General features: G+C 41.0%; 1 protein-coding gene and 1 long non-coding RNA gene across 3 annotated transcripts; both read left to right on the forward strand.

The window, feature by feature from the left end:
• Positions 1–69: 69 nt before the first annotated feature.
• TIPRL (TOR signaling pathway regulator) lies at positions 70–15,607 on the forward strand. Of its 2 annotated transcripts, none has more exons than XM_061366617.1 (7): positions 70–243; positions 10,046–10,225; positions 11,037–11,136; positions 12,238–12,369; positions 12,771–12,866; positions 13,606–13,668; positions 15,321–15,607. In XM_061366617.1, the coding sequence occupies exons 2-7, from the start codon at positions 10,065–10,067 to the stop codon at positions 15,468–15,470; spliced, it is 702 nt and encodes a 233-aa protein (XP_061222601.1). In that variant the 5' UTR covers positions 70–243; positions 10,046–10,064; the 3' UTR covers positions 15,471–15,607. The 2 variants fall into 2 exon arrangements, with proteins under 2 accessions (XP_061222601.1, XP_061222600.1); XM_061366616.1 differs by lacking the exon at positions 70–243 and adding an exon at positions 6,978–7,117.
• LOC133219348 (uncharacterized) lies at positions 1,624–5,464 on the forward strand. The gene is made up of 2 exons (XR_009727409.1): positions 1,624–3,559; positions 4,260–5,464. It is a non-coding gene; the product is annotated as an uncharacterized LOC133219348 (long non-coding RNA).
• Positions 15,608–16,255: the final 648 nt, after the last annotated feature.

A 16,255-nucleotide genomic window follows, 5' to 3' on the forward strand; every position in this document is an offset into this window, starting at 1 on the left:
CCCGCCATTTTCGCTGCGGTCGCCGCTGCCACCAGCACCGCTGTTACTGGTTTGCGGCTTCTAAAACAAAAGACCGAGAGTCTAGTTTGGAAAGTCCCAAATAGGCAACAGTTTCTGGCGATCCAGATGGAACCCTGAACTCGGACTGGACCTCGCTCGGGAAACCATCGCAGCCGAAGGGACTCGCTACACGGACTCCAGCACCCACCGGTGGGATTACCCGCTGGCGAACCCCCGTTTGTGGTGAGTTGTTGAGCAGTGCCCTATACAGAGACATTGTTAGTGTTGTTTCGGTTTTGATCTTCTTCCCCGAGCAACTCGTATCAGAGAAGACTGATCGAAGGGATAAAAGATACCTTAAAGTATCCCCGTGTAGGATTAAGGTGACGACCGGTCACATGGAATTTGGGGTTTTGGCATATTCCTAGGAATTGGTTTGCTTATTTCGGAACTGTTCTTCGTTATGTTGGTAAAATTAATTGTTTTGAATGCTCCAGTAAAGGATGTTTTGCTGCTGCGCTATTTCATGAACTCATAGAATGGTTTGAGTTGAAAAGAACCTAATAGCTCATCTAGTTCCAACCCCTTGCTACAGGTAGGAACACCTGCCACTAGATCAGGTTGCTCAAAGCCCTGTTCAGCCTGGCCTTGAACATTGCCAGGGCAGGGGCGTCTACAGCTTCTGAGGGCAATCTGTCCCAGTGCCTCACCACCCTTATAGTGGAGAATTTCTTCTTAATGTCTGATCTAAGCCTACCTTCTTTCAGTTTAAAGTCACCTTGTCCTGTAATTACCTGCCCTTGTAAAAAGCCTCTCTCCAGCTTTCTTGTAGCCCCCCCTTTAGGCACTGGAAGCTGCTATAAGGTCTCCCTGGAGCCTTGTCTTCTGCAGGCTGAACAACCCCAACTCTCTCAACTCTGTGAGGAGAGGTGCTCCATCCCTCTGAGCATCCTTGTGGCCTCTTCAGGACTCGCTTGAGCAGGTCCATGACCCTCTTTTATTGGGGGCCCCAGCGCTGAAGACAGTACTGCAGGTCAGGTCTCACAAGAGCAGAGGGGCAGAATCCTCTCCCTCAACCTGCTGGTCATGCTCCTTTTGATGCAGCCCAGGATACGGTTGGCTTTCTGGGCTGCCAGCACACACTGCCGGCTCATGTTAAGCTTTTCATCAGTCAATACCCCTAAGTCCTTCTCCTCAGGGATGCTCTCAGACTGTTCTTCACCCAGCGTGTGCTTGGGATTGTCCCAACCCAGATGTAGGACCCTATCCTTGGCCTGTTGAACTTCATGAGGCTGGCATTGGCCCATCTGTCAAGCATGTCAGGGTCCCTCTGGATGGCATTCCTTTCCTCCAGCACGTCGACCAAACCACCAGAGATCAACAAGGCCAAGTGCAAGGTCCTACACTTGGATCAGGGCAGTCCCAGCCACAGCTGCAGGTTGGGCAGAAAAATGTTTCAGAGCAGCCCTGCAGAGAAGGACTTGGGGTGCTGGTCGATGAGAAAATGAACATGAGCTGGCTTCAGTGTGCGCTTGCAGCCCAGAAAGCCAACCGCATCCTGGGCTGCATCAAAAGGAGCGTGACCAGCAGGTTGAAGGAGGTGATCCTGCACCTCTACTCTGCTCTCATGGAAATCAGCTAGCAGGTCAGGCTGCTAAACAAACAGCAGAAGGACAAGTATTACTAATACTGCCAGGAAAATACCCAGTACTGGAAAATAGTCCAGGATATCAAAAAGAAGATGATCAATTAGCTGAGTTACTGAAGGCAAAAAAAGAAAGGGTGGTGGATCACTGTACACAACAGTAATCTTAACAACCCCTCTCCTAAAGGAAATGATAGATCAGGAACACAAGCGTACCCATTGGGGTGTGAAAATATTAGTGGACAATCTAAAATTGTGAGTGTTAAGAATAGGAATGGGAAGAATTCTTTACAGTATTGTGAAGAAGTTTGAAATATGCCAGAGGAATAATCCTCAAATACAACCGCAACCTCTTCCTAGAGAGGTGAAGAAAAGAAATACAGCAGGACACTATTGGGAAATAGATTTCTTCAGAATTACCATGACAAAATGTGCATTGGTATTTATTGGGTTTGGTAGATGCTTTTTCAGGATGGCTGGAAGCTTTTCATTGTTGAACAAATCAGGCTAAAGAGGTAAGGTATTATTAAAAGGGATTATCCCAAGATAATGGAATCCCAATAGAAATGTCATCAGATAGGGGGCCTTGTTTTGTAGCTAAAATAATAAAAAAACTACCTTAACCACTACACATAAAACGACATCTCTATACCCCCTGGAGACCCTTGTCCAATGGAAAAGTAGAAAGAATGAATCGGTCAATTGAGAGACATACAAGTAAAATGTGTCAGGAAACCAAATGAAAATGGCCAGACATATTGCCTTTGGCCCTATTAATAAGAATAATCCCCAACAATAGAGATAAAGTAAGTACATTTGAGGTTTTATATGAGCGACCTTACCAGATGATGAATATGAACCAGCTTCTGCCAGTATGCTGTAACAGGGGTATTTAAAGGACTATGTGATGTCTTTAGGAAAAGTGTTATTTTCTGTCAACAAGTATTTGCAATTACATGCACCATTAGCATTGAATACAGTAGTTCATTGTTTCAAACCTGATTTGGTCTGCCTCCGGATGTAGAACAATGAACCTCTAAAGGAACATTGGAAGGGACCTTTTCAGGCCTTGTTCAACCTGCACCATGGTGAAACTGCAGGGAGTGGAACTGTGGATCTGTAAAAAGTAGTAAAATAGAATTTTTGCAGTCAGCCACTAAACTAACTGTCAGAGCAAGATAACAAGATGGCGGTTAAGGTGGGAACTGGGTTACTGGTTACAGTTCATAACAAGTTCACCAGTGTGCAGGTTAGCAAATAAGGGGAAGGGGCTCTTAAATTAGAATAGTGGGAGATGCAGATGGGTGGGAGTTCACATGGGATGTTCAGGTGCCTTGGATAGGCTGTAAACCTTGGAGTACCCGACCAGTGGGAAACAAGGGAGGGTTGTTGCAGTCAGGGATAGGGAATATAAGGAAGAACTTTGTAGTCACTGGGTGTGCTTTCTTATTAGGACACCCATTTTTGCAAAAATGTTTAATAAATCACTTCTTCACTGTTGCCTCTAATCTGAGTCTTTACAAGAAAAGTTTTGAAGTTTCTAACAGATCCACTACCCTTGAAAGAAGGCCGCAAATCCAGAGAAGTGGGAAGTAACTCCAGCAGAACCATTAAAAGTGGAATTCAGAAAAAGAACTTGATAAAATGTCGGACTTTAATCACATGCGATTGATGTTACTAGTAATTCTTGATATGTCAAGATAACGTGATTTTGAAATTGCTGCAATCCTTTGGAAAAATGCACAATGCTAGTAGCCTTATGGCTTGCCATAACCAGCAGAGCATCCTGTAGGATGGAGGGTATAAACTTTTATCTCATCTATGGAATTCCCTCCACAATGGGTCCCAGGTAATAAATATACCTAGGGATCAAAGAATATATTGTAGTAATAATACACATTGTTGGACAAAAATGTATATCATTACACATTAAACTTCTAAATTATTACATTATTAAACTCGTTTTTGGAGAAGAAATTACTTGGACCATAGAAAAAAACCTACATTGCAGTGGTAACTACAACACTACCTACAGGTGAAAAGATATGTTGGGATATAAACTCAACTCCTCTTCCAAGAAAATGAGAGTTGTTATAGAAAATAAGACATGGGTTGCTAGTGAGTACAGTAAGATACCTTGGGACTAAATTTACCAGACATGGAAAATGAGTGAAGAAGGGAATTGGCATTATGTTGAACAAACAGGTGTTTTGAGAGGGTAGGGAATCAAGGAGGGCAGTGAAAAATATCAGAAGCCTACCCAAATGGAATATACAAAAAGATAGAAAAATGAGACTTTAGTGCACAAATGTTTATAACTGTTCTAATTTTCCCAAGATTTTCAAAGGATTAGGCCCTTGGCTAGAGCCCTTGGGCAACATGGTCTAGTGTGAGGCATCCCTACCCATGGCAGGGGGGTTGGAACTAGGTGATCTTGAGGTCCTCTCTAGCTCTAACTCTTCTATGATTTTTTGATACTATGATTACTAACTTCATGTCTGTATGGAGAAAGAGCATGATAACTCCTTATGGAATTGTCGAAAGAGATACAGTAGATAGTTGGCAACAACTGTCTACTGGAACTAGGATACAATGGGGCCTAGAATCTCTGCAGCCCACAGTCCTTACAGAATAGATTTGCAATTAACAGCATTACTGGACAAATGGAGGTTCTGGTAGATGCTACTAAAACCAGATTTTCGGACCTAAATCAACAGGTGCAAGCCAATTCAAAGAGGACTTTACAGAATAGACAAGCTTTAGATTTATTGTTAGCCCAAGAACATGGCCTATGTGGAATATTTACATTTGGATCCCGACTGGTGTTTTACACATGCACCTAATGTCACTTAACCCTTGCAAAAACAGTGAGAATTAAACAAGTGGCTAAAGCAAGTAGAGAAATTAATGAAAGAATAGAAACCAGTATCAGCTCTGCTTCATAAATGAGGCTTATCTCTGCCAAACTGGCCCTCGAGCATAATGTAAACTTTGTTATTATAGTTATTATATTGATTGTAAGAATCTGTATAGGAAGTGTTTGGAAAGCAATAGAAAAGAGTATATGGGAGTACTAAAATTGCATTGATACTGGATTATTTAGTTAAATTAGGCTGAGTTAACATGGTAAAATTTTTTTTATGTAAAGAAGTATAAACTGGAATATACAAGACACTCCAATATTTAAACTGGAAATCTTTAAACACCACACCCTATTGTTGTTTTACAATGATACAAAACATGGAACTGAGACTTTGAAAGGGGAAAATAATGCTTGCAACATCTTGCAAAACAATGCTAAACCCCAAAGGACTGAGCAAAACCTGTAAATGTTTGCAGCATCTTGTGAGAGGATGCTTGCTGCAATCGTAGTTCTGCTACATAACTGTGATAATGTACAAAGACTTCTCTAAACAAAGAACATCCATCTTGCTTCTCCGGGAAATGAGTCAGGACTGATAAGGAGGAACATCTGTCTCCAACCCTCGGACAACAGCCTAGAAGAAAATGAGCAATAATTAGGTGGGGGAGTGGGGGCAGCCTGACCACCAACTCAAGAAACCCATTGACTCAATAGAAAGGCAGAGCCTGCGTCCCTGATCAGCATAAGAAGTGAGAGGGACCTTTAATATTCCGCCACCAGTATGGGGTAGAATACTAATTAATGAACAAATTGTATAACTCTCAACCAATGAACACAGATTTCTTTTTTTGTCAAAATGTATAAATAGTGTAAAGTTACAATCATGATTGATTTGTGCTTGGTTTGTGGAGACTTCCACATAGGTCTCTGCCCAGAATAAATGTCTCCTTTCCTAACTAGACTCTGCATCTTTGTTTATAAAGCCCCAAATGGGCAACAGAGCCAGCCTCCGCCTGTGATGTGAGGGAAGTGAGCAGAGCCTCTGGGACATTCTAGGCCCTTGCAGAAGGCTCCTCACCACCACAGGAGTTCTGCCATGTCCCAGATGAAGGTGGGCACTGCCTCTACCCTGGGGCACAGCTGCCACTCCCTGGCACCACAGTATTCAGCTTTTCTTTGCTGATGATGCAGGAATCCAGTTAAAACAGGGGAGAATCCATATTACACAGATCAGGTGAAGTGACTTGCCCTGGCACAGAGTGTGAGTTAGCTACAGAGCTGGTCCAATCCTAATTGCTAGGCTTCCTAGCCCCTGAAATGCCATTAAAAGTAATACAGATACAGGCTGTGGGAGTTTTCCCACACACACACCTGAAACAAGATACTGCTGAGCACAGTATGAAGGGTGAATGATTAAATGCCATGCTTGTGTATCCCTAATTCCCAGGTTCCCCACAGCTTGGTTCCTCCTGCACACAGAGGACAGCTGCTCTGACTTAAGCTTTGCTGTGTTCTGATTCCTTTGTGGTTTGGAAGAGGTGAAGTGTTTCACAATATGGGCATCACATTCCCATGGCTGCCACCTCACCTTGCCCTGGTGCTGTGGCAGGTCCAACAGAAGGAGCTGGACCTTGCAAGTTGTACCCCTATGCCAAGAGCAGTTCTCAGGGAGTTAGGGTGTCCTTTCAGTGATGCAGAAAAGCAACCCAGGTAGTAAATACGTGTAGTTTTCAACCAGTTCAACCAATGCTTTTTGACAGGATTTTAGGCTTGCCATGCCAACACATTTTGACATTTTTTAAAAACCATCTTTGAACAGGATCTGGGGAGGTGTCCGACCATCACGGAAGATTCCACTCATACATGCACACCTATCTGAGATGGCACAAGGCTTGTGTCTGTGTGCTGGTGCTGGGTGGTGCTTGCTGAAACTTTGGGCATGGCCAGGGAGAACGGCCAGCTACCATCCAGAGCTTCAGATCTCCCCGAGACCGCTCCTACCCTCCCTCAGCAGAAGGAGCCTTCCATAGCACACGAATGTGCTGACCGGCTCAGCTCGGTATCCCCGGGGGTGCGGCTGGAGGCACCAGCGCCCGCCAGCCACGCATACGTTTTGTTCCGGCCGCTGCACTGCAGCCCGGTTCCAGAGGCTAAGGTGAACTCGCTGGCTCTTCGCGCCCAGCCGCGGTACAGCCGAGGCCGAAGACGCCCGGAAAGAGGGACGCAGCTCCCGCCCGCGCTCCCACCCGCAGCACTACGGCTCCTGGAACGCAGGACCCCGTCGCCGCTAAGCCGAGCCGCGGAAAGCTCCCGCACGCCCCACTGCCGCCGCACTGCTTCCGGGATGCAGGGGCGCCCCCGGAAGCGGAAGTTGCTGGAGGCGGTGCTTTTAGAGGCGCCGTTGCTGTTAGGAGAGTACAGCAGAGGGGTGAGGCGGGGCAGGGTAAGGTAAGCGCTGTTGCTTCCGGTCTTGCTTTCGCCTCGGCGGGGTCTCCCCTGGTCTGCGCCATGCATCCCGTTTTCCAGAGCAGCCGGCGTGATTTCACCTTCGGGCCGTGGAAGCTGAGCGCCGCCCGGACGCACATCATGAAGTCGGCGCAGGCCGAGAGGTGAGGCGGCTTGGGGCCGGCCGCGGCGGACGGGACGGGGCCTCCGCTGCTCGTTGCCCTCGGCTTGTGCTGGGGCTCGGCAGGAGCCTCCGCTGGGCTGGGACCTCAGCCTCCGACAGTGAGGGGTCTGGGGCGCCTTGTCACCTTATACGAGAAATAACGTTCTTTAGGCGGTTGAGACGCTGCTTAGTCCTGCAGCGTGGGCGGGGTGGTGGTTGTTAATTCGCTTTTTGTGAGGGTAATCTTGATTCTTTGACTTGAGAAATTGAGGTGATTTGGGTTGCAGATGGTCTTCAGAATTCTGCTTTCAGTGATCGCTTAATGGTTTTGGAGACCTGGCCTGCTAATTATAAGCCTATTTTTCCTTAATTACTTTTTAATGGTGATTAAGGTTCTTTAACATGTAGTCCACAGACTCATGCTATTTTGTGGTAATGGCTATTCGAAGATAGTGGTTCTCATTAAAAATGTATTATTTGCATTTTCCTTGTAGTAATTTCCACTGCTGTCAAGCTGCTGGAGAAAATGCTTCTGTGTCAGCAGCAAGTGCTTGAGTCAGGTTTGCTAATGGGGCACTGAGCAGTTCAGCTATTTGGTGCCATAGGTGACCTCAGTGGCAGCTGAATTTGACAGATACTTGTTGGTTTCGATTTCTGGAATACATACATGGAAATGTCATTGGTCTTGTTCAGTGTATCTTAACACATGTTGCTTTTAACTTTTGTAAGGCTGATTTGTTTGATAGTCCCATGTCTTGAAACAGTTTCTGTTGTTGGTTGGTTGTTTTAACTGGGTGTCTGCCTTAAAACAGGTAGACCCTATGTTCCTTCATCTGTCTTTGTTTTAAGCTTCGAATTTAGGATAATCTTCTCAAACTGCTTCTGACTAATGGTCCTTTAATTTTTGCAGTTACAGGTAACAAAAACTTGAATCCTGTGATTTTAGTATTTTTGTCTGTAATGAGGATTCAACACCCAGCTAAGCTGTACGATCGTTCTGCAGGGGGAGAGAAGTTTTTGTTAGATTATCCAATTTTTATGGCATCTTTGTGAGCACTTATTTTGTAGGATGCTACCTCTTAAAAATGAAGTTCTTTATTAAGATCAGGAGGATGTTAACTCTTATTTGCCTGTGAACAAGAGCCTTGAACTGCCAGTCTAGAAGCCATATTGCCTACTGTACTCACCTGATCTATTCAGTTTCTTTAACTGCACCTATTTTAAAATGCAGAGTCACCTCTGTACTTTTCAGAAATTACCTTTGTCTGTTTAGGTGTTTTTCAAGACCAGTGGGTTTGGGTTTTTTTTCAGAACATGTTGGAAAAAGGCTGAAAGGTGAAATTACAAAAGGCACAACACAGCATGAAAGAACAGAGAATTTTGCAGAGTAGGGAAGTCCAAAAGAAGTTGTTTAGGTCTTGGTACCTAGCATGAGATCTCCAAAACAAATCCTCCACTTAAAATCTGAAGAGTCTAGAACTATCCAGTTGTAGTGCTTTTAGTCAGTGTCCTTTTACAATGTATTTCTCTTGGAATTTTGCATTTTTTTTTATTGCTTGGGGAATATGTATCTGTAAGGGTTTTATTTCTGACAAACATATCACAAAGATCCTTAGCAACGTCTGTGGAAAGGTGAAGGATTAAATGTGCCATATAAAAGAACTCCTTTCTGGGCTGGAGCTGGTCTTGGCAGGTCAAGGGGCCTACACTTGATGGAACAGAAAACTTCATAGCATTATTCTGCCTTCTTTGGGAAAGACATAGGATCTACAAATTTGCTATTTTTGTTTGTTTATTTAGCATAATGTTGTTTTGTAGGCAGTTACAGAAATAACCACTTTTGTTCAGGAAGGCCTTGCTATCAATGTGAAAATTGCTATTGGGACACTAGTGGGTTTTTTTCTTGCTTCCTTACAATTAGTGTATTTCCTGGAATTCTCTCCTCTCTGGATGTCACATATTTCTTTTTGATCTTGACAAGTAGGTAGTGGGAGGGAGGAAAAGAAGTATATGAAGCTTTTTGGTAACTGAGGTCAGTATGTATACAAAGTAGTGGTGTATGAGTACATGTGCATTTATAGTGTATGTATATATGTACACATGTATAAATAAGCATAAAGACTGAGGTAAAAGAGAATGTGAAATAGGGTGCTTTGAGATTTCCTGCAAGGATAATGCTTACTTGGTTCATGCAGTCCTATGTTCAGTTGGGTCTGTGGCTATGGTTTTTGTGCCTGAGGTTACAAATACTGGTGTGTATTCTCTACCAGCTTGGGAAGGTAGTAGAGCTCAGTAGTGTCTTCTGCACTTCCCACATACTTTTCCAGGGTTGTTTTCAGCCCCTTCATGTAGGCTTCTAAAGTTAGAGGTGTGAATGACTGTGTAGTGAATTTAAACTTGTTGACAATGAGTGCTCATTCCTAAAAGTTATTTGGGGTACTTGCTGAAGTAGTTAATGGACTATCCAGAGATTTGCTACAACAGGCTGAAAGCTGCTTATCAGATTATTTTTTTATTCCTCCTGTCTGGGACTTCTGTATGAGCCTGATGGAGAAGGAATGTTTCAGGAATACTTTTGTGGTGGAAAAGTGATGTTGGATCAATGACTGTGATTTATGTCAAATTATTAAACTGGGGAAACTACAAAGTTTTAAAGAACACATTGATGATGTGACTTCTAAATGATCATGGTATTGAGGTTTTCCCTGGAAGTGTTTGTTCAAGGTGAGATTGGACGGGGTTTTGAGCAACCTGGTCTAGTGGAAGGTGTCCTTCCCCATGGCAGAGGGGTGCAAAGATGCACTTTAATGTCCCTTCCAACCCAAACCATTCTTTGATTCTAAAGAATACTTTTTCCAAACCAAGGACTGCTGTCACTGAACTATAGCTGACTTACCTCTCTTTATGGGACTTTTATTTTTCTGTGCAGACTGGCTGATGAATTACACATGCCCTCCCTGCCAGAGATGATGTTTGGGGACAATATCCTAAGGATACAGCATAATCATGGTTTTGGAATTGAGTTCAATGCAACAGATGCTTTAAAATGTGTCAATAATTGTCAAGGTATGATCAAAGTGGCTTGTGCAGAGGAGTGGCAAGAGAGCAGGTACAGTATTTTATCACCAGTGGGTAAGTACTGGTGTGTTGCATGTGAAACTGTCACAAAGTATTTAGAAGAACAGACTGAACTCTTGAAGACCATGTTGCATTTGGTTATGCCATAGATAGTGTGTGATCACAGGAATCACTTAGATTTTCTTTGCCATGATCATCCTATCTGTTAAATGGGGTCAATTCTATTTTTCAGTCGAATCTTGGCTTTCTTAAAATAAACTACATTTTAATACTGTTTCTATTTATTCAAATTCTTGGGGCCTCAAGCATTACAAGATTGTAGTGTGTAGCATTTCAAGTGCAGAATGCTGTGTGTTCAGAATCTTAGCCTTAGGAATATAGCATAACAGTTACTATGCATGAGAACTAATTGCGCTGCTTAGTGTTTACCAAATGAGTTGCAGAGCACCTAGAAATAAAGCACAGAGAGAAGTGAAAGGTGTCATGAAAACTAAGGCAAATAGCAGCGTTAATGATTGCTGTGTGTTATCAGCAGATTGCTTTCTGCCTACTTAAAGAAAAAATGATCTTGAAGTACAACTCTTTAAACAACAGTGAACCAAAATCTCTGAATCCTAGGACTGAGGTAGTGTTATAGCATAGGAATTCTGGTAATGGTTTTCTAATCTTGTATGGAAACAAGATGTTGTGGAAGAAGCAATTAAGTCTTGACATTGTCATTGCAGCACAGACAATGCTGCTGTTTTTCTTCTTGAAGAGTGTGGGAATTGTAGTACATATTCTTTGTGAGGTGGTAATTTTTTAGGAATTGTTACAAAGGATGGTGTTTTGCACTTCTTAAGGAGTGAGCCTGAACACACTAAGGAAGTTGTCAAGCCATATGATTGGACTTACACAACAGACTACAAAGGAACACTGCTGGGAGATACTGCAACGTTAAAGGTAACCATTTTCTCCTCGTTAAATGCTGATTGCAGATTGTTTCACTCAAACACACGTTTTTTAGACTTTCATTTACCTTTCAGTAGGCATCTATAAAATCTTTCAAGTTTTGTAGTTTCTGACTTTTAAAGTATAGTTTGGGCTTTTCCATGTCTCAGCATGTTATTCTTATCAAATAGGGTTTTTTTGGTTTGGGTTTTTTAAGCAATTTAGGATCATATAAAAGGGCGCCGTTGTGTCCCTTAGTGACAACTTGCAGAGTAAAAATTTTCATCGCTGTTAATCTTGCTGGGTGCCCCTCTGAAGCCCTGGGTTCCTCACACACAATGGAACTGTTAATTGTAATTCTCTGCTACCTTTACTCTCTGTTGGTTGCCTGTTTGTCTAAGCAGGTACGTAGATCTGTCTGCTTTCTTCAGTGGCTTTATATTTTTTTCTGCAACAGCAAAAACATATTTAAACCTACAGGCCCTCCCTTGTCTTTACTTTAAAATAAGACTCAAGTTCCCAGTTTCTCTTTACTGTACACAGATTGCATGCTACTAAGCACGTACTCTGTATTAAGAGTCACAGATTACTTGACTTACTCTGAAATTAAAAGTGCAGCATAGAAATAAATGATGTCTAGTTGGCATGTAGTCTTTAGGCAGTGGAAGCATACGAGAGATCATGACATGGAAAATGTAGTAACTTGATTTTCATGGAGAGGCTTTATTAGAATCCTCTTCAGGGTCTGTAGTGGGCTAGAGATAATAAATGAATGGAATCTTGTTAATAACCCAGAACTTCAAATCTTCAAATGTTTTGCAATACAGAAATTGAGTAGAATTGTTTGCAGCTGAAACTCCCCTGAGCCTGTACCCAGAGGAAAGTTTATTCAGAATTTTCCACTCTTGGTGTTGCTTTGATTGGTATTTCCTCTTGGAAACTTTAGGTTTAGTTTTAACAACTTCTCTTAGAAATCTTGCATGTTTTAAGCTTAGTGCCCTAAAAGCTTTTTCCTTTCTAAAACCGGTAACTGTGGGATTTATAGAACAGGACAAACTTTATGTAGCTTGGCAACAAATTAACATGCTGCCTGTTCTTAATCTTTTTCTTTAGGTTGTTCCTACAACAGAACACATAAATACAGAAAAGTTGAAAGCACGGGAACAAATTATGTTTTTTGAAGAAGTACTTCTGTTCGAAGATGAACTTCATGATCATGGAGTATCAAGTTTGAGTGTAAAAATAGTGAGTAGTGAGAGTTGTATTGAGACAACTATTGTGACTCGGTTAACATATGCAATTCAGCCTTTTTTTTTTTTTTAATGCTTTTTCTTATGGGATTTAAAGTTTAAAATGCAAAGTTTTTTTTATCCACAACCTTAGAAATATCATCTTACTGGAAATTATGTTGTTTTGACATCTCTCTGTTGGTTGCTTCAGGGAACAATATTTTCCCTCTTTTGAGGCAGTCTACCTTGCTGTCCTATGACAGCTGTAGCATATCAACAGCCCAGATTTTGACTTTATTACTGAAAGCTCCTCATACTATTTTTCACTGTGAATATCTGAAGTAGCTGAGTGCATACTTAAAGTAGAACTCTGTGAAATGCTGAATGAAACATCTTTTTTTTTTTCTTTTTTTGCAGAGAGTTATGCCTTCCAGCTTTTTTGTCCTGTTGAGGTTTTTCTTGCGAGTAGATGGGGTACTTATCAGGATGAATGATACAAGGCTTTATCATGAGGTAAACCCTTTTTCTTCATCATGAATGTTTTACAGATGCTCCTTTGTCATGTTACTTCCAGAGAAGACTTGTTGATATTCCTGTTATTTAATACTGATGTTTGGGGTTTAGAGGTTACCTGAACTGAGCTTTCAAGTATATTATTGTGGTGGTGCTGAAATAGCAGCCAAGTGCTGAATGCCATGGGAGGTGGCTAGGTATTGTATGAGCAGAGTTGGCTACCCCTCGTGCAGTTATCATTTAAATATATTTTGCAGACACAGATAAGAAGTACAAGAGGGAAAACAGGCAACAGTAAATGTGTAATACTGTTCTTATCCTTGTCTCCAAGTGCAGGTTTTTTGGCTTGTCTAACATACAACTGCAAGTTTTAACTTTAACTGTCCATACTATATTTGAGTTCTAGTATCTTGTATGTCATACGGAGCATAACAGTTGTGGTTTGCTTATTCTCTCTAGCTGTATTTGTACTAATGTAGGAGTTCTAGCTGAGTAAAGATTAACAAGCATATATAGTCACAATTTTTTCCTGAATACATGCAGGAAGGTGATTTTGGGGAAAGAAAACACTACTGAATATCTTTCTCTGTCTTCATGAGTTGGAACGTTGGTTTCTGCTCCCAGGTGACAGTCTGTGGTCAACCAAATTCAAAAGCTTACAAAATTCAATGTATTTAAACTACTCTTTTTGTACTGATAGGTGATAATTCTGTAATTTTGCCTTTTTTTTTTTTCTTAGGCTGACAAGGCATACATGTTGCGAGAGTATACCTCCAGAGAAAGCAAAATATCAAGTTTAAAGGTACTGCATTTTTTTAAATGATTTTTGGTTGGTTTGTTTTGTGTTGGTTTTTGTTTTTCCTTCTTCTGTTTGCTTTTTTAAATTGTTTTTACAGTCAGCATAGAAAATCCTGTGTAAATCAACTGATTTCTAGGTTTGGAATTGATAAAACCCCTTTCTGCTTACACAACACTTATTTTAGTGATTTCAGGGCAGATGTGCATTTGTAAATGCTCAGATCACATGACATACAGGAGTGAGTTATCTTTATTCCTTTTAAATTAAAAAATTTGGGGGGTTGTTGGTTGTTTGTTTTTTTTTTTTCATAGACCTGTTCAGCCACAAAATTGGGTAGTCAGTGTCCCATGATGCTAAATTTCAGGGCTGGTTGTATGCTTGCAAGTAGTAGTAGGGGTTAAGGCCTGTTTGGTAAAAGACTCATTCAGTTTTTCTCAAACTGAATAGCCCACCTTAAAACTCCAGTAATGACTCAGAATAACTTGTGGCACATTTGGAGTTGCAGCTGTTGATTTTTATTCCTGACCCAATACTTGATCTTGGGTATTCTGTTACTTTCCCTCTCCCTTTTTTATGGTGTTTTTCCTTTACCTGTAAAAAAAGTAACTGTGACTAACCTTCTGAGAGAATGTTTTTGCAAAACGGTTTTCTTTTTGTGGAAGGTGGCACTTTATCATGTCTTAACATGTGATCCCTATAAGCAGGACTATATTCAGACATGAGCTTTTTGGTAGTTGTGTGGGGTTTGATATATAAATCAGTGATGTAGGTTTTACTTCACCTCATATTTAAAAATATCATCTGGGCTGTTAAATAATTTTCCCTGCCTGTTGTATTTGAGAGGAAATGCATCCAGCTTTCCAATTCACTAGGTCAGCTTGCATAGGTAAAGTAAGACAGATTCCTGCTTCACTTAGGTTTGAAACAATTAAAACAGCAGTATGATTCTTTGCATGTTAGGAGTAGCCAAAATACAGGTTGCATTCAAATAGCTCTGAATACACTTCTTAAAGTATGTTGTTGTAAAGTTCGGTTGGTTTTGGGTTGTTTTTTTTTTTTTTTTTCTTTTCATCAAATGCCTTGCATCTGGTGAAGTAGGCAACAGGAATCTCCAGAGAAAGATACTGATCAACTTAATGAAACCCCCTAATTTCTTCAAATGAAATTAAAATTCAGGGAGTTTTAGTATTTCATATAAATGTCTGACTTTATAAAATACAGTGCATCTTGAAGGGTATCAGTAGCTAAATCTGAGCAACTCCAGTTAATATATTGCAATGGCTAGAAGACATTAAACATGGGATTCCTTGTGGCCATCCTAATCTCATCTAGAACTAGAACCTCAAAAAGACTCTGTTACATGCAAATGATAAATTTATTGTTAAAGAAAACATTGAAGCTGTTCATTAGTGTCTCTTGTGCTCTTACGTTCTGCTACTTAAAAACATTAAATACCTTTCCTTAGCATATTGACCTACACAAGGAGTAAAAGACTGTATGTACATTTGAAGTCATAAGGTAAATTTTAATAATTATACCTGACTTCAGGTAGATTATAGATTGCTGTCAAGTTTGGGTTTGGAATACCTTTAATATTTTTTTTTTTGTTCTCTCCCTTTCACTCACTTGTTTCATATAAAATTTTTGCTTCTTAGCATGTTCCACCTTCCCTGTTCACGGAACCTAATGAGATCTCTCAGTATCTACCTGTAAAGGAGACAATCTGTGAAAAACTAGAATTCCCAGAGAAGGTGGAGCCTAAACCAGAAGCGTCACTGGAAACCACGTGTGTTAAGTCTAAATAAATGTGACTTTATATGGACTTGAAATAAACTGGAGGTAACATGATCATGTAACCATTGCCTTGGGAGGCAGTTTCACTACTAGTGGAATAAAGAATTCGGCTAATTTTCTATAGCCCTGAGAGAAAACATTTCAAGCAGGTTTTGCTAATGGTGTTTTTTGTTTCTTTGTTGTTGGGTTTTTTTTAACCTGTATCTGGAGTTAATGATAGACTGGTGGCGAGTTATCGTTTTCAGCAGTATTGGAGAAAGACTCACAGTTTAAGAGTCTGAGTCCTGTTTAACTCACGGGGTGGTAGGCAGGAGTATTGCCTGGATCCTGAACCACAAACACTTATATGAAGATTTTATTACTGCTTCTTCAGATACTGAGACTACCAGAGTCTTAAAATTGGCATTTTATTTTTATTGAGAAACCATCCACAAGGAAAGAAAAATAAAATCATCCCCTGAATTTATTTTGAGCTGTCAGTTCTAAACTACACATTTCACTTGACTTCTACTGTAAGCTGATAACCTGCTAAGTTACATTTAGACATCTCTGATCCAGACTGTAAAATATTCATCTGAGGATAGGCTTAATGATGCATTTGTCTGACACTATATAAAGGTAAAATTACCTTACTTGTGAGGCATTAACTCCAGAGCAGGAGAAAGCTGGAGGTTAACAGACACACACTGCAAAGTATCTTCAGAAATACTGTTTATTTTAGTATTCCCTAGAATACTCTCTAGGCAGTTCTGGAGACTATTATTTGGGACCTGTATGCTGCTTACAGTCATGTTCT

This window comes from Neopsephotus bourkii, unplaced genomic scaffold (assembly GCF_033783945.1).
Source record: "Neopsephotus bourkii isolate Nb327-2 ecotype Australia unplaced genomic scaffold, CSIRO-AGI_Nbou_v1 NB_1350, whole genome shotgun sequence".
NCBI lineage: Eukaryota > Metazoa > Chordata > Aves > Psittaciformes > Psittacidae > Neopsephotus > Neopsephotus bourkii.